The sequence below is a fragment of the Prionailurus bengalensis genome, chromosome A3 (assembly GCF_016509475.1).
Source record: "Prionailurus bengalensis isolate Pbe53 chromosome A3, Fcat_Pben_1.1_paternal_pri, whole genome shotgun sequence".
NCBI classification, from domain to species: Eukaryota; Metazoa; Chordata; class Mammalia; order Carnivora; family Felidae; genus Prionailurus; species Prionailurus bengalensis.
Genome location: NC_057354.1, coordinates 132,861,756 through 132,885,275, shown reverse-complemented (window position 1 = coordinate 132,885,275; position 23,520 = coordinate 132,861,756). Strand labels below are relative to the sequence as shown.

Below are 23,520 nucleotides of genomic sequence, written 5' to 3'. Positions count from 1 at the left end.
ACCTTGGCAGAAACGAAGGAAGAGGAAATGTTTGAAAATGACAGGTACGCTTTTTCTCGAGGTCCTACGCCTCAACAACGCTATTCCACGAGGATCAAAAAACATTTTGTCCCCCGTGTGCAGTTACCGTTTACCTACACAGTGCCACACACGGAAGCAGGAAATCCTGAAGACATTTTAAATTCAAGCAAAGTAAGATTTCCCACACATCCTTCAAAAAAGCCCACGGAGAGCATCATACTGGCACAGTGAACGAAGAGGGTAAACGAACCCAAAATGGACTCATAGTTGAATAATGTGTGGCCAACCGCTACGTATTTAAGTAACTTTCTACAACCCTAAGCAGAACGTCTACTTCAGAGTTCAAATATCTGTACTTCCCACTGAGATGATAAACAGGCATGAGACACATAACATTATTAAAGACCTGATTAGGATCGATGCTGGGGGAGGGGTCTGTGAGAGGGAAGCAGCGTGTACACAGCATTAAGCTCTTTTTCAGTGAAGTCAGGACAGATCTAAAAACTTCACGTAAAATCTATCTGTAAAAAGAAGGGGGCTTTATAAGAAAAGCCATATCCACCATGAAATCTGTAAGCTCAGAATGAATGGAAAGCTACGCAGTCTGGTAGGGGAGTGGGCAAGGGTAACATACGACCCGCATTAGCTGACCAAAATTTTCCCTCTGGGTTCCCTGCCAACCAAGCCAGAAAGACACGCAGAAGTAAAAAGATACCATTTACTTGATACTGACATGTCTAGAAATAGAAACTCTCTCCTGGAACTAAACTCAAGAAGTAAGAGATCTTTCTTTAAGGGACTCCAATACTGAACAATGTTTCTTTAAAAGAGGTTTACAAAATACACGTCATAGGAGTGTTACACATCAAATACCATTAAGTTGTGTTTATGAAGGCCAAAGTTACGTGATCCAAGCAAACGGTGTTACGACCTAACTTGACTCCGGAATCATTTAGAGCCATGCTGTCCTATATAGTAGCTGCTAGCCTCGTGTGGCTATTTATATTTAATTTAATTAGAATGGAATAAAAATTTAAATCCAGTTCCTCAGGCACACTAAGCACATTTCAAATGCTCAAGAGCCCCATATGGGTAGTGGCTACTATGGTGGGTCGAGCATTCTAGAACACTTCCATCATTGCAGAATGTTCTACTGAACCGTGGTTTACAGAATTGAAAGAAATGAGATAAATAAACATCCATGAATAGGAAACTAAGTAAATAAACCACCACCACTCTCTAAATGACATACCAGGCACCGATCAAAAAGAATGGGTTTGACTTACGTGCTGATCAAAAGGATACACTGTTAAAGGGCAAAAAAAACCTTTCATAATAATACGCATAATGAGATTCCAATTCTGCTCAAGCACACACGCTTGCGTGTGTAGGGCCTGGGAGCTGAGCAAGGTAGAGAACTGACCTGACCCCGCAAAGACCTGTACCCCATCTTGTTAATAACGGTACTTGGAGGGGTGACTGGGAAGAACTTTTCCTTTCTATTGTGATTGTCTATTTTTACGTTTGTTTTTTTAATTAGGACATTTTTTTCTAAAGACAAGCAAATAGCACCCCTCAAAGGACTTGAGGCGCAGATACAGGTACGAAGGGTTAGCAAGCCCCCTACAACAGCAAACTGAAACAGCAACTGGTTCGGACAGTCTTTACAAAGGACCCGAAGCCCAGCTCATAATTCAGGATTGAGGTCCTCAGGGAACACCTGGACTGGTATTTGTGATATGGACGGAGATAAGACCTTGAAGAAAGATTTTTTTTTTTTTCTTCCAGAAAATTCAAGAACCTAATGCACTTACAACCTTTGATCCTTTCCATGGAGATGCATCAAAAAAACCCAAAAGATCAAAACTTCTTCCCAGGAAGCACTTTAGCACAATAATACCTGAAGCTCCAGAGTTTTAACTCCTACACATGGGAGAAAGAATTTCAAGACAATCTGATTTGACATTTCTTTTTTTTTTTTAACGTTTATTTTTATTTATTTGAGAGACAGAGAGAGAGAGAGAGCATGCACACGCAGGTATGTGTGCCAGCACCAGAGGGGGAGGGGCAGAGAGAGAAAGAGAGAGAGAGCGCACACGCCCACGAGAGAAAATCCCAAGCAGGTTCCACGCTGTCAGCACAGAGCCCGACACGGGGCTCGATCCCACAAACTGTGAGACCTGAGCCGAAATCTAGAGTCAAATGCTCAATATAAATATTGAGAGCAGCTTTATTCATAAATGCCCAAACTAGAGGCAACAAGAAGCTCTTCAACAGGTGGAAAAATAAACCAATTGTGGTTCATCCAGACAACGGAACAGAATTCAGCAACAAAAAGAAATGAGCTACTGAGCCACAAAAAGACACGGAGGGATCGAAGGCATATTAAGTTTAAAAAGCCCATCTGAAAAGGCTACATAGTCTACGATTCCAGCTTTATGACATTCTAGAAAAGACAATACTGTGTGGACAGTAAAAAGTTCAGTGGTTTCCAGGGGCTTCGCGAGAGCCATCGGGAGGGATAAACAAGGTGGAACACAAGGGGATTTTCGGGAGGGAGGGGGCAGTGCAAACTATACAGTATGATACATAATGGTGGATACGCATCATTTTACCTTTGTCAAAACACACAGAACGAACAATACCAAGAGTGAACCCTAATAACTTTGGACAATAATGTAGCGTCAACGCAGGTTCACCCAGTGTAACAAATGTACCACCCCGCTACAGGATGTTGACAATGAAGGAGAGTGTATTGTGTGTGAATGTGTGTATGGAGTGTGTGGGAACTCTCTGTCCTTTCAACTCAATTTGGCTGCGAACTTAAAACTGCTCTAAAAAGTACAATTATGAATGAATGAATGAATGACACGACCATGTGCAGACGCACAAGAAACATGGATAGGCAGACCTAACCTTCCTTTCAGTATGCCTCACTATCATTTACACGTGATTTCTTTCCAACCAACAATAATGTTCCGTTCTTCACGCAGGTAAATACACAACCTAATAAAACATATGAGCCAAGGTGAAGGTCAAATTATTCATTTCCATTTAACAATTTTAAAAAAATGTTTTTTTTAATGTTTTATTTATTTTTGAGAGACAGACAGAGTGCAAGCAGGGGAGGGGCAGAGAGAGAGGGGGACTGAATCTAAAGCAGCCTCCAGGCTGAGCTGTCGGCACAGAACCCGATGGGGGGCTCGAACCCACAAACTGAGATCATAACCTGATGAACCGACTGAGCCACCCAGGCACCCCTCCGTTTAACAATTTTTAACAACTACCTTCTGGAACAGCCTGAAGTGCTAGGAACATAAACCAATCCTACCCCCACTTCTCCCCAAAGCTGAAAATACCGAAGCAAAGGGATAAGTACACGGGGGTTCACTATACTTCTGCTTTTATGCATATCTGAAATTCTTCCATAATAAAATTCTCAAAATCAAGTCAATACCATCCATTCCTTCAGGTCAGCACGTATTCAGTGAGAGCCTGTGAAGCACTAGCCATTGTTCGAGGCACGAGAGCCACAACAAAAACTAACAACAGAAGTCCTGCCCTTGTGGAGCTTACATCCGCGAACATGGCAGCAGGGGACCAACTTTCTTGGGATTTGAGGACACGAAGTCAAAGTAAAGACTGCGCGAGTCCTAGACCTTTCTTACCGTTTTCTGTGCATGTCAGAAAACAGAATGTAAAAGAATGCGGCCCCAAATTCTTGCCTATTTGTAGAACTTACCTTGTATTTTTTTTTACATGTTTATTATTTATTTTTGACAAAGAGACAGCACAAGCACGGGAGCAGGGGAGAGGCAGAGAGGGGGGGTGAGAGGATCTAAAGTGGGCTCGGTGCTGAGAGCAGCAAGTCCACTGCGTGGCTCGAAGTCACGAACCGTGGCATCACGACCTGGGCCAAAGATGGACACTTAAGCAACTGAGCCGCCCAGGCGCCCCAGCTCGCCTTCTATTTTTAAGGAGAAAACAAAACACACCAAAAAAAATCAGAGCAGGCAATGGGCATATTAACTGAAGAAAGTGACATATGATTTAAAGAGTCAGGCACACTCAGAAGCTAAAACCAATCCCTGGTTGTGGACACTCTAGCCCATCACCACCACCTACATGGCCACACCAACAGGACACTGGCATACTAGATTTACTTCCAACTCTATCTTGCCCAAAATAATAAGGATGGCAAAGAGATCAAGGTGGTAAGCCCCAAGAGACATAACTTGTCTCTCTAGGAGACAAGCCTTTTGGTCAACATCTGATTCAAGCTGAGTAAGTAGCACCTGAATAGGAAGTTGTCGTCTATTTTCAAGAAAGTGGGCATGCAGGCATGTAACTATATAAGCAAAACTAAGCATCATCTGACACATTAACATAATAAAGCATATGTCACGTGCACATCAAGTATCTCCACATGAAAATGACATGCACTTTACCTAACCAGAACTGCAATTAACTTCTGCAGATGTGACGGGATGCTCGGAAGAGGACTTCCCGAGTGATGCACGTTAATGCTTCCCACAGGTCTGCCATTCTTACGACCAAATAAGTTGTCATCAAAAATGGAAATGATCTGAGGGTTTCCATTGTCGGGGAAAATGCCTCAGATACTATGTTGCTGCCTGAAAGTGTTCAGAATAAAACAGGAAGCCCACACATCCCCGTCGTAAAGATGCAAACAACTTGTCTGTATTAGAACAGAATACCTTATTAGCCAGCTGCCTGACTTTTGTCTTTATTTCCCATTTCATAGTCACGAATATATAACGGAAAAGTTACAGACAGCATACCACGCCTTATAAAACAATTCCATGCATAAATGAAGTTCAATTATGACAGATTTGCTGTAAACTTGGGTTGGAAAGGAAACTCACCCCCCAGTGAAGGGGGCATCCGTTCTGCATCCCTCTCCTTTTGTTCACCGGGAAAAGGTAATGAAAATACACACGCTTTGGATCTAACCCTTCCACTAACCTATATGTGCCTCACATTTTTTTTCTCCATAAAATTAGGCCTTTTATCTTTCGTAAGATACCTTACCCTTTTAGATCTTAAAGGCTTAGCTCTATCTTTAAAATGCTTTTCTTGGAGAACAAAATTAAATATACGTTCCATTTGCATTATTATGACTCAAGACATCTAAAAAACATGCACCTTGATCTGAAAACTGAACTCAGTGTACAATGAACGATGTTTTTCCTTCAAATTTCTCGCTTTCTTCCTTGCACTTCCCCCCACATTCCGACAGCTCTTCCCATACTCTGAGTCATAGACATTTTCTCCTGCAGTCCGATACCCCACCATTTCCTCTGCCTCACACACGTGCCTTTCTTCCATGATCTTCCTCTTTGCCTACATCCTAAAAACACGCCTTCTCTGCATGTGCATGACAACACGACTCCTGTACTCTCTTCTGAGCTCGCTCTGACCCTCAGCCTGCAAAAGATTTCTCAATGAACATCCCCACATGAAGAGGCCCCGGATCACCCCTTCGTTGCACCTCCTTGTCCTTCTCTGCCCCGGTCACATGTGGAGTCACGGCCAACATTCTGCTTCTTACCACCCGCCCCTCGGACTTACAGCTGGAGAGAATTCCCAGATCTCTTTTCCACTGAGGCTGCTGCTAAGCCCTCTTGCCCATCCTGAACCTGCTAACTGTGTTTTCAAAATCTTTTCCCCTCTCTCACTCCATCCACTGCATGGTAATATTTCTGAAGTTCAATTTCATTGGTTTAACCTCTTACATGGAGATCAGGCTCTAACATCAAGCAGGTAAGACTAAACGGAGTACAAGCAGAAATAAAAATTTGAAAATCCCTTTGGGATACCCTTCAGTAAGTGAAAGAGCACATTTTTCTCAGTGTTGGAACAGGGCAGATACAATGCGTGACCTGCATCTAGTGGCCTTGTCATGCCCCAAACCCCGTACCTCCAATTATCAGGATCACACTCAGCGTGGCAGCACCATGAGAGATACCCGGGGAAACCGCATTGGCGGCAAATGACAGATTCAAGCAGCCTTTTTCTAACGGCGTCGTTCATCTCAACCACGTGACATGAAAAACAGCACACTACTTTCTCTATTCTCCCAAGAATGACACAGAACCAGTACCTTCCTCAGTGCACAGGAGGGAACGAACTGATCGCATACAGTGGACTCCTTCGGGATTAGGACTGAATTTTCTTAGTTGACAAAAGGCTCTTCCCCCGTGCAGTTCGGTCCAGGACATGTGTCCACCACACGGAACGAGCCGCCACGTTAAGTGACACCGTGTGCTCTATCACACTAGCCCTCCGCACCTCACAGGACTTCCATTTATATTTATGTAAGCTAAGTGAACTTAATTACAGGACTGTGCTATAAACCTAATCAATGGCCACTAAAATATTGCCAAATACAAAGAAAATATAACAAAACGTTAGCAAGAATGTCTGACTAGTGAGGCTATGAGCGTTCTTTTCACTTTTCTGATATTTCAACATTTTTAAAAATAGCTCCATATTATTTCTTATATTCACACACAAAACCCACTTTTTACTCATCTCCAGGAGTTTATATTGACGTGGGGAGAAAGCAAGATACGAGACCACAGAAACAATGTTTCAGATTAAAACAATGGGAAAAATACAGTAAAATGTTAACGTGTTTGTGTTTGGGTGGTGGAAAGGTGTTTGAGCTTTCTACTTATCTTCACTTGCCATTTTCTTGTTTTTTAATTTTTTTAACGTTTGTTTATTTTTGAGAGTGAGTCAGGGAGGGGCAGAGAGAGGAGACAGAATCCGAAGCAGGCTCTGCGTTATCAGCAGCACAAAGCCCAACGTTGGGGCTCGAACTCACAGACTGTGAGATCACGACCTGAGCCGAAGTCAGACGCTCAACCAACTGAGCCACCCAGGCGCCCCTATTTGCCATGTTCTATAAAGAGCTGTGATGATAAAATGGAAGGGAGATGGACTTCAGTTTTTAAAAATCAGAGTTCTTATTTTAGCAACCAGATTTCACCACTGCTTTCCGTTTCTCTGTTTTAACATTTATTCATTCTTGAGAGACACAGACACAGCGTGAGCAGGGGAGGGTCAGAGAGAGAGGGAGACACAGGATCCGAAGCAGGCTCCGGGCTCCAGGCTGTCAGCACAGAGCCCGGCTCGGGACTCGAACTCACGAACTGCGAGATCATGACCTGAGCCGAAGTCGCACCCTTAACCGACTGAGCCATCCAGGCACCCCTTGCTTTGTTTCAACAGCAGCAAACCTCATGGCATTCAAATGCTCTGTCTCAGCCTGCATTTTATATGATCTGTAACAGGCCGAACAATACCAAGCCATATTTCTGAACTCATTTTCCTAGTCTGTACTTAACGGTTTTGTCACAAACCTTTCAGTATATCTCTGTTTTGCTCAAAGCACATTCCTTCCAAAAGCAACAGGAAGGCCACATAATGCCAGATACTCTCTGCCACTGGGCTCCTTGAATTCTGCTGCTGTAGGAAGGCTGTAACAGTCATCATCAACTGGACATCTGTTACGTGCCTGGCACTGTGATGAATGACGTGATAAATCTATTCCACACGACCACCTCACCTCATTCCCCTTCCGCAGTTCCTGAAACTAAGGCTCAGACGGGGTAAGTAACTCCCTCAAGGCCACCACATTTTTAAGTGACGAAGCTGGTATTCAGAGTCAGGTGAGACTAATTACAAAATCTGATGTCTTTCCACTCTGTAATGCGGACCAAAGACATGCCTTGTAGAGCCAGCCCTGCCCCCCGACTTGTCATTTGACCTTGAACAAATAACTTGATTCCTCAGCTATAAATTAAGGAGCTGGACTAGGTGACCCCCAAGTTCCTTCCTTCTCTCGTGTTCTGTGCTTCAAAAGCTTCCCCTTTTCCTTTACAGCACGCTGAAAATTCCTTTAGTGAGGAAACAATTCAGCAACTACTTGTTTACGTTCTGTCTTGTACATCCTCTGTGTGCTAGCAAATTCCCCGGGGGGGATGGTTTTCTCTGCATCTGGCACTACCTCCCTAAACCAAGAAGAGTATGTTGCTACTGGCATTCTGAGACAGGAATTTCTAACAAAATCTACTTCTGTCACTGTGTCTAACAGCCCTCTCCTCGAGTGAGCGTTCTAGGTGAAAATGTGATTTGCCACTTTGAGGGCTATACTTGGACACCAGTATATTCAAGGCCATTTCACCATACACCAGGTGGCCAGACAGATCTCACATCTGGGGAATTTCCAAATATCCAATCAGTGGACACAAAAGGGCTTTCAGTGTTGGCCTGGAACTGAAATGGGTCCACCGGACCAATCGTGGTCCAGATTCAAACCCACGTCTTAGACAGGAGCCTGGAGAGCACTTTCGGCCAACTCCTACTTCAAAGCACAGGCATGCACAGGAAGAAAAACAAAGGCACCGTTTCCAATCTTTAAAACAGATAAGTCTTCCTTACCCAGATGAAAAGCCAACTTCTGCACAAATTTCAAAAAGGGTCCAACAAAAGCTAAATGCCCTTACCTTCATATTTTCCTTTTGTATTCTTCTAGGAAAGACTTTATCCTCTTAACAGCATCGCCATTAAACCTTCTGGACAGGGCATTACTTTTATAAATCTGTCAGTACTCCCAAATCCAAAGATTGCATCACTCCAAGATGTTCTGATCTGGCTGATTAGAATGCACTGTCAGAGCAAAGCAACCGATCCTTATCCTACTGTATAAAAATGACACTCTGGCACTTAGAAGCCATGTTCTTCTTTCTGTACTTTTGTCACTCAACAGTGGTAGCAGCAGAAGGCAAATGGAAAACGCGAATTTGGTAGAAGAGCTAAAAATCAGCATTGCCAACCGGCCACTGTGGAAGCTGACAATCATTACCTAAGATTCTCCAAATCACAGTCATCGGGTTACTCTCCCACATCTTGGTTTTATTGATTTTTCACCGCGTGCTACCCGGATGCCTACCGTGTAACAAACAGGCGCTCCTTCAGGTGCTGGGAGTGTAGCAGTGAAAAGGCCGAAATGTGCCCCCGAAGCCCATGCTTTGTATTAGGAGGAGGAAAGACATACATAAATATTTGAAGTAGGTAAGTGTCGGGAAAATATGTGTTCATGGAAAACTATAGCACTGCCTAAAGCAGGGGCCAGCAGACTTTTTCTGGGCCTGGTACATTATTACAGGGCTTGTGGGGCATACGGCCTCTGTGTCAACCGCTCAGCTCTGCCATTTTAGTCCGAAAGCTGCCGAGGACAACACGTACACCAACGGGTGTGCTGTGTTCCAACAAAACCATTTACAAAAGCAGGTGCTGGTGTTTAGTTTGCCAAACCCCTTCGAGCTGATGTGATTCTGATTTTCTGGAATCTGTCTTCCAAGTCCGTACATGGAGGTAACTGGCAGCAATGCAAAATACCAGACTTGCGCGTGAGTTCTGTCCCGGACGATTGACCCTCCACACCTCTGACAAATCCGATCCGTGTCCATCTGCACGCACCCAACTCAACGCAACTTTATTCCCCGTAGATCTGTGCTTTTTTTAGACTCCTCCTTTGATCTGGTGTAACTGGGTCCGGTTCCCTCGTTTAATTAACAGGCTAAGTAAAATATTTCAACACGTTTATCCGGCATCTACGTGAGAGTCATGATTTCACGTTTTTCTGAAATGATCTTTTACGTTTCGGAGGTCTCATCAAGAAGCGCAGCGGATTCACCTGACGGCCAGGCACACCCCGACAGCCCGAGAAGTGCCCCTCACGGGGGCTGCTTAGGCTCGAGCACAGCCTTCCCCTTGGCCCCCAGAGGTGAAGCTCAGGGGGGCGTACAGCAGAACTCTGCTTTTCTCAGTTTAATTTTCCTGTCTACCAACTTGACGTATCGGTTTTGGTTCATTTATGTTACTCCCCCTTGGTGGCAACAATGGCTGGGGATTTGGTGACCTCCATAAACGGATTAATGGGTTACAGAGATCTCTATTCTCCGATGGGTGAGAGAAAATGGAGACTCTAGATTTTTAGCCTTTTTCTGCATGTAGGTCATTTTAAGTCATGAAAGGGCTTATGCCAAGCAGAGGGATAAGCCTCTGGAAGGTGTAGAGCGTTATCATCCAATTTACGTTTGTTTTGTCTTTATTTTTATATTTAAATCACTCGGGCTGTTATATGGAAAACAGACTGCAAGAGAGAGAAGAAAAAAAGAGCAGCGAAGAGGCCATTCTGGCAATCCAGATGAGAGCACGGGAACCGAAGCACTGGGAAATGGCTGGATTTGAACCACCAGGAGCGGAGTAGATGCGGCCTGCAGACAGATGGAGGAGGGAGCGTGAGCGGAAAGGGGTGGGGAGAAGGATGGCTCCTGGCTCCTGCACTCTGGGCCCGGATAACTGGGTGAATGGTGATTCCTCTGCCGAAACAGGAACACCTGGCAGGTGTGGGGTGAGGGTGGGGAGCTGGGATCAAGAATTCCACTGCGGACCTATTAAATATATGTGCCTGTTAGAGCTCTAAGTGGAGAACCCACGTAGGTTAGTGGATACTTAACTATAGCTCCGAGAAGGAAAGACTTAGATGGCAATTCGGAAGTGATCAGCCCACAGGTGTCAGAGAAAGCCTAGGGACATATGAGCTCCTTGGGAAAGAATGTAAACAGAAGCGACAAGGACTAAACTCCTGGGTACACTAAGATTTGGAGGTCAGGAGGAGAGAGGTAAGGCCCGAGCCCTGACCGCACACAGAAGGAGCAACCAAGTGAGACTGAGAAAACCAAGAGAATACGGTGTTCTAGAAGCCAAGGTAGTGTTTCAAAGAGGACGGGTCAGCTGTGCCAAGTGTTATTTAGAGATTAAGTTAAGCGATCTGTGTGTGATATACATATTAAGGAAGCAAGGGCACCTGACTATTCGTACAGCTGGCTCTCCTGGAAAAGCATCACTTTCTCGGTTGGCCCAGATTCACTCTACTGTTGACTTTGTTTCTAGAGATCATGCAACAGATCTGTCATTCACCATTTTGCCCGCAGATATGTGCTGTGATCATGAGACAAAAAGAAGACCAAGTCTTTAACCCTAAACTTTAAGATTAAACCAGGAAGAGAACATCTATACAGAAAGGAGAAAGGAGACATAATGGGGTGCCTGGGTGACTTAGTCGGTTAAGCATCTGACTTCGGCTCAGGTCATGATCTCATTCATGGTTCGTGAGTTTAAGCCTCACGTTGAGCTCTGTGCTGATGGCTCGGAGCCTGCTTCGGATTCTGTGTCTCCCCCTCTCTTTGCCCCGCCCCCTGCTCACACTCTGTCTCTCTCTTGCTCTCAAAAATAAACAAGCGTTTAAAAAAAAAAAAAAGGAGACATAAAATATTTATGTAAAATGGAGACTGATAATTGCGGTCTGATCCTCCGACCACCCCCCATCCCGGAGCATATTCCTGTCACTGCACCCCAATCCTTTCCTTCACAGCATTTGCCTACACATTTGTTTACCGTCATCTTCCCCCAGATCGTGAACTCACAAAGGCAGGACAGGAAGGTGGTTTCACTCACCAACACATTCCTGGTTCCAAGCACATACAAGATGTATCCTTGCTGAATAAACAGAACCACTGGTCGGTCTCCTCCGTTTACTTTTATCATACAGGAAATGATAAAAATACTACCAGGCAAAAGAGCAAAGGGCCACCCATCTAAGACTTTTAGGCATTTACTTTTCAGACATGGTCAAGTCTGTTGTAAAATAACTTATTTATAATTTGGATAGCTGACAAAAATTTGTTACATTCTTTTTTTTTCTTTTTTTTTTTAATTTTTTTTTTCAACGTTTATTTTTGGGACAGAGAGAGACAGAGCATGAACGGGGGAGGGACAGAGAGAGAGGGAGACACAGAATCGGAAACAGGCTCCAGGCTCTGAGCCATCAGCCCAGAGCCCGACACGGGGCTCGAACTCACGGACTGCGAGATCGTGACCTGGCTGAAGTCGGACGCTTAACCGACTGCGCCACCCAGGCGCCCCGTAAAATTTGTTACATTCTTAAGAGGTGGAGGTAAGAACTAATTGTTAGAAAGCACTCTATGGCTATGCTCTTAAAGTCTTCTGGAAAATTATGCCAAAGCGTCCCAGAGCAGTAATATTTGAAATACTGGACTTAAAGAAAGATGCTGCTGTATCTGAGAGTAGCCAGGTAGCGATGAACAAGTATCCGGAAATGCCTCTACAACAGTCTGACAAAGTGGCTGAGTTCAGAAATAGGCTAAAAATCCAATTTGCCACAGACAAGAGCAGGCAAGATTATTTGCAACTGAATTTTTTGGTCTTGGTCACAAAAGCCCCTGGAGAACGAAAACACTGAGGAGAAAATTACGCCCCTTTTTAATTCTTGAGCAACACACCAAGTGTGCCCAAATGCAAGTATCCATATGGCGACTACAAAACGTTTTTCATGCCACTTCCTAAAACCGACTTCCGGAGGCGACGGGTTGTTTCCAAAGCACCCCCCCGACTGCCCCCGCAAACCACGTGGCACTTCCTGTGTCTCTGAGGACCACCGCATGGACGTGTGACCCAAACCAGCGACCGAACCCTTACGAAGACAGGAGCAAGTGAACCCAGGGACGGTATCAGAAGCCCTTGGCCCGGCAGCAGACCTTTGCGCAGCTGAGAGTGACAACTCGCTGAAGCGAAGAGACGTTCTTTCCTTAGTCTGAGCCTTTTATCTCATTTCACAACGTTCGGCTGCTGAGAAACGTCTGCATTTCCTTGGGCTTTACGTGCCTTGGTGAGGACGTGCGTGCGTGGTTTGTACGCGAGTGAAGCAAGCACTCTTGAGCGTTTATGATTCTCAACACCTCGTTATCTCTCTTCGCAAAGACAGAGTTTTGTGGGCTTATGCGTTACGCTGGATGAGTTCCAGCGCTATTTCCCAGCAAAAATACAAGTGCTAATGCAGGTTAAATACAGTCCTTTGTGTTTTCGCTCTGCCACATTTTCAGGTAACGGGGCTCCAAAATACTTTCCAAACTGAAAACACAATTTTAAGTTAAATAAGTAGTGAAACTTAAAATGCTTAATGCTTGGTCGATCTTTTACAGATAGTAAAAACATTTCCATAAAAACAACAGAGTTATCTTTTTTCCTAAGGAAATGTTTTAAAATAAAATACCTAACCGCCAATATGGACTGCTGGGTTCGGTGACATTGCGTATAATCTTCATAGTGGCTTCAATTTGCATGCTTTAAAAATTACATTTTTGGCGTTTATTCTTCTAAATCAAATAGCTTCCTGAACAAATAATAATGTGTCCTCCCCTTACATTTTCCCTCAAGATTACACATCCATATATATATCCTCGAGCTTACAAGTAATCAACTATTCAGGCGTGAGGGGTTTCAGGAGCTCCTAACACACTGGGAGCTTGGAACTCAGGGTCATTTCCAACAGAAACAATATTAACCACACTGGCTGGGTTTCGGGAGGGGTGCCACAGGAGACTCGGATTCCTTCTAGAGTCTACACAGAGGCCAAAGGCTTAATTATAAAGAACTACCCTAAGATTAAATTCCATTTCAGGGGAAAACCAAACCTGAAAAACGATTCCTGGCATTAGTCTCAGGAGCTGCAGTTGAATTAGACCCTGGAATTTAAAATGCAAACAAACAAGCAAAATAATACTTCCTGGTCTCTGAGAGGGAAGAAAGGGGTATACTAAGAAAATGGGGAAGGAGCTGCAGGAACCTTGGCCATAAAAGATTAGTTGCTTGAGGGGCTCTGAATGTGGCACAGCGTATACACCGGGAATTACATTTAATCTATAAAGATTTCAAGTATTCAAGAAAGATGGTATCAGATGGAAACGCAAAACTTAACAAGCTAAGAGAACATTCACCTGCCTTCCTTTTTAGTACAGGCCCAAAGCGGGGGAAAAGAGCTTTCATACCTGATTTATTATAAGATATTAATACAAATCGCAATCCAAACCTCCTAAATTTGGCATGAATCACACATTAAAAACACACTTCCCCGCTTTTATAGGCCTCAAACCATTGTGCCAAAGATCAGTTTGGTAAATCTGATAAAATCTTATGACAAATGGCAGGCTTTCAGACCCCTGGGCTCTCTCCCTGCCCTGGCGGAATCTTCCAGGTGAAGACAAGGGCGCTGTAAAACACCAGGCAGCGCAGGGTGGAAAGGCAGGTCGGGAAGGAGCGCCGAGTGCAAGTCCCAGCACTGAGCTCAGCTGCGCAAGAAGGTCACCCTGAGCGGACGGTCCCTATGGGCTTTTTCATGGCTTCTGTTAACTCTGCGTTACAAAGCTGAAACTAAAAAGCTCTTAGAAGAGAGACTAACATTTGTCAAGAAGGCAGTTTCTCACCCCCTCGTTGGTACTGGCCCCTATCATTCAAGCTAATTAAAACCCCCGTTACTTGGAACAGAAAAGCCCACCCCAAGAATGAGGTACAGAGAAGTGAATAATGGGTCTCCTCTAGTTCTAAGACGATACAAATGTCACAGGCCAGGCAATGAAAAACAGTGGAGATGACGGGGCCGGAGGGGCGGGGGGGGGGGGGGGGGGGGGGGGATGGGTGAAACAGGTGAAGGGGATTGAGGGTACACTTGTGATGAACACGGAGTATAATGTGTGAAAGTGCTGAATCACTATACTGTCCACCTGAAACTAAAGTAACAGTGTGTTAACTACACTGCAATTAAAGTAAAAGGAAAAACAACGGAGACAACTCAAAATGTTGTAGGTAATTTTAATGCCTTGGAATTAATACTTCTGAAGTGAATTCAAGAAACCAGGATGCAGATGTTTATATAAAATAGGACTTCACACCAATAGCATCGTAACTAAAAGTTATTGCATCTCAATATTACCAACATTTATAATATTACAAAGAGGGAATGGGTGGTTTTTACTTCCTTATACTTTGTAAAACACTTAGCATAAATAGAAACATTCATTCATTGTCTAATAAAAAAAAAAAAACGGTGCGCCGTTCCTTTTAAAGATCACTTTATAAAGCATACAACATGTACCAAGAGGAAAATAATTTTAAGTTTATTTTCAGAGACAGAGGAAAAGAGCGCGCACGTACATGAGCAAGGGAGGGGCAGAGGGAAAGAGAGAGAATCCCAAGCAGGCTCTGCACTGTCAGTACACAGCCTGACGTGGGGGCTCGAACTCATGAACTGTGGATCACGATCTGAGCCAGAACCAAGAGTCGGATGCTAAACTGACTGAGCCACCCGGACGCCCCCCTCAAAGGGAGAATAATTTTTAATATCCCCCAACCTTGTCCTCATCTACACGCTTACCCAAGCAGAAACAGGGCTGCCGTCTTCGCTTTTCCCTCTTCCTGACTCCCTACGTCCCGTCAACTGCTACGCGCTATCTTCAATTCTTCCCCACCGCCCCCAGCGGCGCACAAACCGGGAAGGTGGTCTTCTTACTGCACGAGCGCTCAGGACCGCCCCTCCTGCGTCTATACTAAGGGGCTCTGCGGCCTGCAGCTCCTGACCCTTTCTGGAGGCCTCCTGATGCAGCCATCCATGCTCCGTCTTAGACCTCTGTCCCCCTCCACGGGTTGAGTCTCCATACAGTTGACACGGAAATGCCTCTAGTATACGGGACATCAACACATTCCGGGCAAGTGCTAAAGGCCAAAGCACAGTAAGCACTCCAAAGAGGACCTCTCTCGGGACGAGAAGTAAGGTTTAGGGGCTGAGCGGATGTTATTCTGTCTGGAAGACGACGTCACGCGGGACCCAGGCAAGGCATCTCTTGTGATCTACACGAGCCCTCGTCAGCAGACACCTCTGGGCACGCCGTGCGGCAACGCAAGGACAACAAGCCTCTGAAATGACCGCCTGCCCGTTCAGACTCCTCTCAGATCCCAGAACCCAAAAGGTTGCGACCCCTGAGAAGGGAAGCCCGGCCCAGGTAACGCGGGCACCGTCGTCGCTCCTGCACGTGGCTATGGCGTCATCTTACTAGACCCTGTCTAAGCCACTGTCCTAGTGGCAGCCAAGATAATCCTCCCCAGATGCAAATCTGATCCCATCACTCCCCCACTTAACGCCTGTCTAGGACTCCCCGCCGACACGCCCACCGGGCTTACCAGACGCTGCGCCCCCTGGCTCCTGACCCCGACCCCTCTCTCTCTGTGGCTCGGCCACATGGGGGACTTTCTCCCTGATGTCTGCACAGCGTTCCCTCCACTTCCAAGACCTCTCTCGCACTCTGCACCCCACCCTCTCCTTCCTGTGGACGTCACCATTCCCCAGGTCTCTCCTGGGAAGTCCGCCCCGCGGGCAGGTTTCTCAGTACCCTCTGTGGCGCCCCCCCCCCCCCCCCCCCGTCAGCTCCCAGCCCCAGGCTGGGTGGTGCGCCTCCCCTCCCGAGCCCCAGAGCGCCCTCCTTCGTCCCGTTACGGCGTCCCTCACACTGGACTGCCTCTCTTCATTCCCTGCCAAGGGACTGCTTGAGCGAGGGGACAGCGCTCCACACCCCGTGACACTGCCAGCGTCTAGATGGGGCCGGACGCACAGTTGATGCAATCGATGAATGTATTCCCTGACCACACGAAGACAAGGAAAGAGGGATAAACTGACAGGAAGACAGAAGCGGCGTCTGAGCTGCCAGGGAAAATGGAACGAAGGACAACTTAGACAAGTTTGCCGCTGGAATGGCCTGTTTCACTAACAACCAAGAGTACCTCAAAGTGCTTTCAACAACTTACCTACCGGTTTCCTGAAACCACAAAAAGTTGACATCCACCAGAATACTTTTTTGGGGGAAATACACACACCGTCAAGCTATTTCAAAAGAACCACGGTAAATATGAAGAACGTTCTGAAACGGAGGCTGCCAGCAGTTACAGAATTCACGTCCCGAAAGTCTTGCTCTGAAACACTCCTCACCCCTCCCGTCCTCTCCCCAAATCTCAGAAACGGAGCTGTTCGTCGGCCATAAAGTGATCGAGTGCCAGCTCTGTACTATGCTGTTTTCTGTGTAGGGGACCCTCTTCCCCGTCTCTTTCTTACTATAATCTGAAACGTAAAGTTAGGGAAGCTTCCGTCATATGCAAGAGAAGAATTCTTTAAGGAAGAACAAAGGGCCAGGACTGGCTGTGTGCCAGCACCAAGCAGGTCCACCCGAGACAGGTTTCTTAGGTGTAACTTGTTTGTAAGAGAAATGACGCGACTTAAGAGCACCAGGCTGTTGGTTCAGAATCAGGCCTCCTGATCGCTAACAGCTTAAAGTTCAAGATTCCGAAATACTTGGAAACAAAATCCAAATGTAAATCTGAAGAACAAAGACTAACTCTTAATGTCTACTTTAATGGGATATTAAGCAGTTTCCCATAAAACGATGGTTAAGCATTCTTTTCCCGGCTCCAGGAAGCAGAGCGAAGCTACCCGTGAGCCCGCTGTGTTTAATTTACGCAGCCGCAGGCAGACCCGAAGGCCCTCAGTACACCCAGTTTAAAAATAAACTACCTTTGCTTGTCCTATTTTTACCGTAACTCCTATTTGTATTACTTACCGGAATGTAATAGATGCCCATCTTGGGGGTTTCATTGGCAGTAAGAAGCATTCCTAAAAATAAGCACAACGAGAAGGGTAAACAGGCGGGGAAAAGGAAGGTGCCCTTTTCTAGTTGTTTTACACTATGGACCGGTGCTCCAGGTGCCCAGAAGACGGTGCGTGGCGAAGAGCCGGACCCGGAAACCAGGCGGGTCATGGGCTTCCGTCCCCGGCCCTCCTAGATGGGGCACCTGAAGTACCGTGAAGTTCTTTACAACATTCCCATCGGCGAAACGCTCCAGCCAAGTACACAAGCAGTTCCCACCGTCGGGTGCTCAGGCCTACGTAGAGCCTGCCATCATCCTCCGAGGAGTTTTCAGCTTTCAGTACAAGTTTTCAGCTTTAAGTACGTGGACAAAATGTAGTTCTGGTACACCATTTATGATTATAAACTGAAGAAATTAAGAACAAAGGCTTCTTTCTGTTAATCAGGAATCCAAGAACCAAGGCAAAGCATCTCCCACAAAACGCCACGGCAAAGTAGTTCCTAAGGTTTGCGTTAAACCTCGCGTCTGAGCGGAAAACCAAGGGACTGACTTGAGCGGGTGCTGTGTGCAGCTACACCAGCAAAGACCTCTCCAGGGTCTCACAGCCCTTCCTCTCCCCAATAATTCCGTCGTCGGGGAACCTAACGGCCTCAACTAACAGAGTGGTTAATCATTTAGTCTTCCCGGGATGCACAGTTTAAGAAAGCAGAGCTGACGGATGGGCAAACTTCCTGGCATTCAATGATGGCACCCCTGTTACCCCAGGACCCCGTCACTCTGTGGCACAGCACCAGGGTGCACATGTCCCAGGCTTTGTTCCCTGCCCTCTGCCACCTGCGGCCTACGCCTCCCCGCAAGCCTCCTGAGGCGGCTCCAGTGCTCACAGCCCCTGTTCCAGAATGACGGCACTTTCGATGCAGCTGAAATCAGCCACCGTCTGGGGAGTTCTTTACAACCCGGTAAGCGCCTTCGCAGATACCATCTTGGTGCGCATGCAAAAAATCTCTGAAATAATAACAGCATCCTTATTTTAGAGATCAAAAAAAAGTTCAGCGGGACTGAGTGCCCTTGTCACAAGCCCGAGAATTCTAGAGCCAAACCTCTTACGTCCTTTAGACACGGTGAGAGAAGTTGTTCTGGGGACTGAGGAGCCAGATTACCACCAGAAAGAAGGTTCTTGCCAAACATACTCCCCAAGCCTGGCTTCACTGGCTTGACTCTGAACACGGATCATTCAGCAGTGAGCATTCCACAAGGACACACAATCACACCTACCCACCAAACCACAGAGAGGGCTCTAAACTAATGGCTCTCAAGAACCCAGACTGGACACGGCGGATCGTTGTCCACATGGAATACGATCTTTCTTGGCCGTATATGGACAATGATAGCAGCTGACTTACCACCGAACTAAACCGGGGAAGGTCAGGACTAAAACCGATCATGAACGAGAGAAACCGGCAACCTCAACAAAGCCCAAGAACAAGAAGGAAAAAAAAAAAAACTAGTGAAAGGAAGTTCAGCAGAAATTAACATGATCATGGGCAAGAGAGGAGAACTTTATTTCCAGATTAACAGTGTGGCCTCACAAAATTAATTTGCTCAAGGTCACCACATAGCTAGGAAGGAGAGTAGCTGATATTCTACGGACTCCAAAGCCCGTGCAACGCAGGACTCTAAAACCACAGTAACAACTAAGATAAAATGAAAAGGCTTCTTGCGGGGTCAGATAATAAAAATTTCAGAAGTGCAAATATAAACACCATACAGCAACAGGAAAAATGTTAATATCACGTCAACTGGAAAGCAAAAGACAACTATACACACAGCATGAGGTCAATGATTGAAAACATACAAACACGAGATTAATACGAGAACTTCTCTCATGGAAATTGTAATGGTACTCGTGAAGAGACTGTGGGCTTATGAATGATTTTTCCTTTAAGTTTCCTTTATAGTGATGCTTATTAAAATGACAATACCAATTAAAAAAATTTTTTTAAACATTTATTCATTTTTGAGAGACAAAGACACAGTGTGAGCGGGGGAGGGACAGAGAGGGAGGGAGACACAGAATTGGAAGCAGGCTCCAGGCTCCGAGCTGTCGGCAAGAGCCCGACGCGGGGCTCGAACTCACAGACCGCGAGATCATACCCTGAGCTGACATCAGACATTTAACCGACTGCGCCACTTAAGCACCCCGACAGTAAAAATTTTAAAAGAGAAGGAAGAGCTCAACAGTGCCTGGAGTCAAAAGAACACACATCCAGTCTGAAACAGCACTGTAGAGTGACGTATCCAGTGCCCGGTGTGGCCGAACAGGGCGGCCAAAGAGGATGGATCAGCAGCCCCCTCCCAGGAAGCGTGAACATTCGGATTCTCCTGTGCACGTGCTTCAGAGGCCAAAGGATTCACTGAAGCCCAGAGTTCCAAAACCAGACTGGATGCCCTCTGCCAGTGCCACTCACTCCACTCCCAGGGCCGCCCTGCAAACCCGCCCCCGGCCAGGCGCTGAGTGTAGAAGTGGAAAGGAAGAATTCAGAAAGCTGAAGAGTAACGCGACATTGCAGGGAGATCCCCACCTGTGCTCCTTTCCCTTGTAACCTCTTTTTAGTACGTTTTCCAAAAGTACCCGGTCTGAAACGGATTAGAAATTTACACACAAAGGAAAAACACAATCTCCGCCCTCAGAAACATCTGCACTGAAACGTACAGCAGCAGTCACCGCCTTGAACAGCTCAGAGCAGAGCACCTGTGAGAACAGAACTGTGTCAGGGAGGAAAGGCCAGGACATTTCTTCCATGTGCTCAACCGCGGATGTGACCACGGAGCTTGGGATGTTACCGTACAGGGCACCCAGGATGTTTCCACATGGCCCGAGCTGCTCTTTCCCATGTTGGGAGAGGACATTTGCCACAGATGGGAAGGCGACTGCACACTGAACGGGGAAGGCCGTCTGCAGGGGCCTGGAAGGCGGCCGGGGAAACCACACTGGGTGCTTTACACGATCATTCAGCCTGAATTCAGTCTCTCTGAGTCGAAAGCCCATCTTCTTTTCTCTGTGGCGATTCGAACCCAGCGATCCCGGGTCCCAGCGGCGGCGGGGCTCAGACACCCGTGAGCCCGACAGGCGCCGCGCCACGCCAACGCGCCGTCACGGAGCCGACCTGCAGGGCAGGCGCCCGGCGCAGAGACGCCGGAGTCGGCCGAGTGAGCAAGAGCAGGAACAAAACAGCAGCCAGGAAGGCGGAGCCATTTCTCAATATTCTGAGCAATCTTCGTATTAGAAAAACATTACAAAACAGTAACTGTGATTCGGCTCTAATTACTTCAAAATGAGTAAGTGAGAAGATAAAGAAAGAAGGACGTTTTAGCTTTTCTAAAATATGATTAAGCGCCTGATGATTAAGCATAAGGCATCAAGAGCGGCGTCAAAGGGAAGAGGAACAGAGCAGGGGAGAGCAGCACAGCGCGTGAATCACACCCACTCACACGCAACCCCCACGGCAGCCGAGGCCCTGGTCTCACTGTGCTTGCAAAGCTCAGGGAACAAACCATTTGGCTACTTTTTGTGTTTGACTCGCTTCTTACAAGTTATTTGACAGTGAAGCCGTCCTTCTGTTCGAAACATCACTCTTACAATGTTTACCTCCCAGGAAAGTACATTTTGCAATGGGGAGACCCGGTGGTCACCTTAACCCAGGGACCACGCTGCCCCTCCCTGGCCCCGGATGCTTCTGGGAAGGGGTCTGACACAGAGGACCCAGCATTCCTCGTGGCCACAATCTCTCACCTACGGTGCGTCACAGTCAGATTTAACTTCTATCTGAGATAAAATACACGGGCTGGAGGCACAAGGTCAATGACATTATGACAGCTAGCCACACGAATCCAGGGTGAGGGACATTCTATGCGACTACTGCCCTGATCTTGGAAAAATCAAAGAAAACAAAACAAAACACAACAAAACAAAACAAGGACGGGTGGGGGGACACGACTATTGCAAACTGAAAGAAACTAAAGATGGCCCCAGCTCAGCGTAACACACAACCTTGATTACGGCCTGGTTCCAAACAAGGCGCTACAAACGGCATCTGGGGGACAAGCGGGGAAACGCAGGAACGGACCGGAAGTAAGACAATACTGGAGACCGAGAGTCATTAGACGGGCTGGCGGTCCTCAGTCCCTCTGACGACACGGACGCCACACGCCCTCGGTGGACTTCCACAGCTCCCTCACGCCAAAGCTGCACCCTACACTGGGCCAGATCCCCGAGTCTGGGCCAGAGCTGTGCAACAGAAATATCGTGCGAGGCTCACGTGTGATTTTGCATTTTCTACTAGACAGATTTAAAAAAAACAATTTCAAACACAGGTAAAACATATTTTAATGTATCTTATTAAGCCAGTATGCCCCAAACGTTTCCATTTCAATATGTAACTGACATAAAAAATTAAAGGTCTATTTCGCGTGATTTGTCTCCACGATGTCTTCAAAACCTGGCGGGTAGTTTACGCTCAGAGCACACCTCACTCAGTTCAGGTCGGTCACCCTGCCAGGTCTCAAGGGCCACACGCGGCCACACGTGACCATGCAGCTTCCGTCTCTCAGCACTAGCTGCCCTTCAAACTCTCACCCCCCAGGGGCACCAGGGTGGCTCAGTCGGGTTAAGCTCGGGTCCGACTTTGGCTCAGGTCACTGTCTCACGCTTCGTGAGCAGAAGCGCCATGTCGGGCTCTCTGCTGTCAGCGCAGAGCCCGCCTCGGATCCTCTGTCTCCCTCTCTCTCTGCCCCTCCCGGGCTCTCCTGCTCTTCCAAAAATAATAAAATCAACATTAAAAAAAAAAAAATCCTCTCACCCCTTAACCCAGCCGCCCACTCACCAGCCTTATGCCAACCTCAGTGCCACCTGACTTTACTCCTCCTCGTGGGCAGCTCAGACCTGGTTTCGGACCGTCTGATACTCTCTAACGGGGACCCCGACATCCTCATCTGCAATTTATTCCTGAACTCGTCCGCACTGGACGTCACCTCGCCGCTGCAACAAGACCCTCTCCGTGACCACAGACACACAGCGCCTCATCCTTCTCGGGACAGCAGCACGTAACTAGAAAGGGCACGGGCTCCAGAACCAGGAAAGGCTGGCTCTACCCGAGGCCCTGCCACAGCCAGCTGAGCCACCAACTCCTGCCCAATAACTCAACAGTTCTCACCTCCTAAGACGTGAGACAGGCAGACAAGAAAAAAGAAAAAAACGTGTGTGCCACTAACTACACAGGGTTCTGGAAAGATTAAATGATGCGTGGTCATCACCGTGCCCGGAAGCACAGGAGCATTAAGAACTCGTTCTCTCCTTCCCGCCTCAACCTCAGTCGCCCTCAAGCTTGCCGAGCAGGGACCACTGGATCGCTTGTGCCTTAGCTTCTGCTCTACTTCGAAATCTGTCACTCCTTTTATTGCCATTCTGTCTGTTCCTGTTAAGTTTCTCAGCTGGCACCTCCTTCTCCTCAATCCCCGCTGAACTGGACTCGGGTCCTGCTGTGTACACATTCCCGTGGTGATCTCACGCACTCCCACCTCTGAAAGATGCCCTGTTTACAGGCCTCCACACTTTGCAACCGCAGACCTGCTTCTCTTGAGACGGCACTTTCTACGTGCACCTGACTTGGCTCCCGCTGCAAGGTGGTGGGGCAGGGCAGGGCCTCACGAGCACTTGGGAAACACGCTTCTGGGCCCTCCGCCCGGATGCTCTCAGTACGTCTGGGACTGGGCCAAGGAACCTGTCCTTTTTAAAAAGCTCCCTGGGTGATACTGACAGCGGCCAGGTTTGAGACCCTCTGCCAGACACTGTCACTGCCCCATCGCCTCCTAATAATATTCAAATGTTCAAAAAAGAAAACAGTCTCTCTAAACCTG

General features: G+C 46.9%; 1 protein-coding gene across 1 annotated transcript in view; it reads right to left on the bottom strand.

Moving 5' to 3' along the window:
• NOL10 (nucleolar protein 10) overlaps positions 1–23,520 on the bottom strand; it is a 90,357-nt gene that overhangs the window by 39,850 nt on the left and 26,987 nt on the right. The window contains exon 13 of the mRNA XM_043604542.1: positions 17,577–17,629. Coding sequence (XP_043460477.1) covers positions 17,577–17,629 — 53 coding nt within the window. The remainder of the gene's footprint in view (positions 1–17,576; positions 17,630–23,520) is intronic.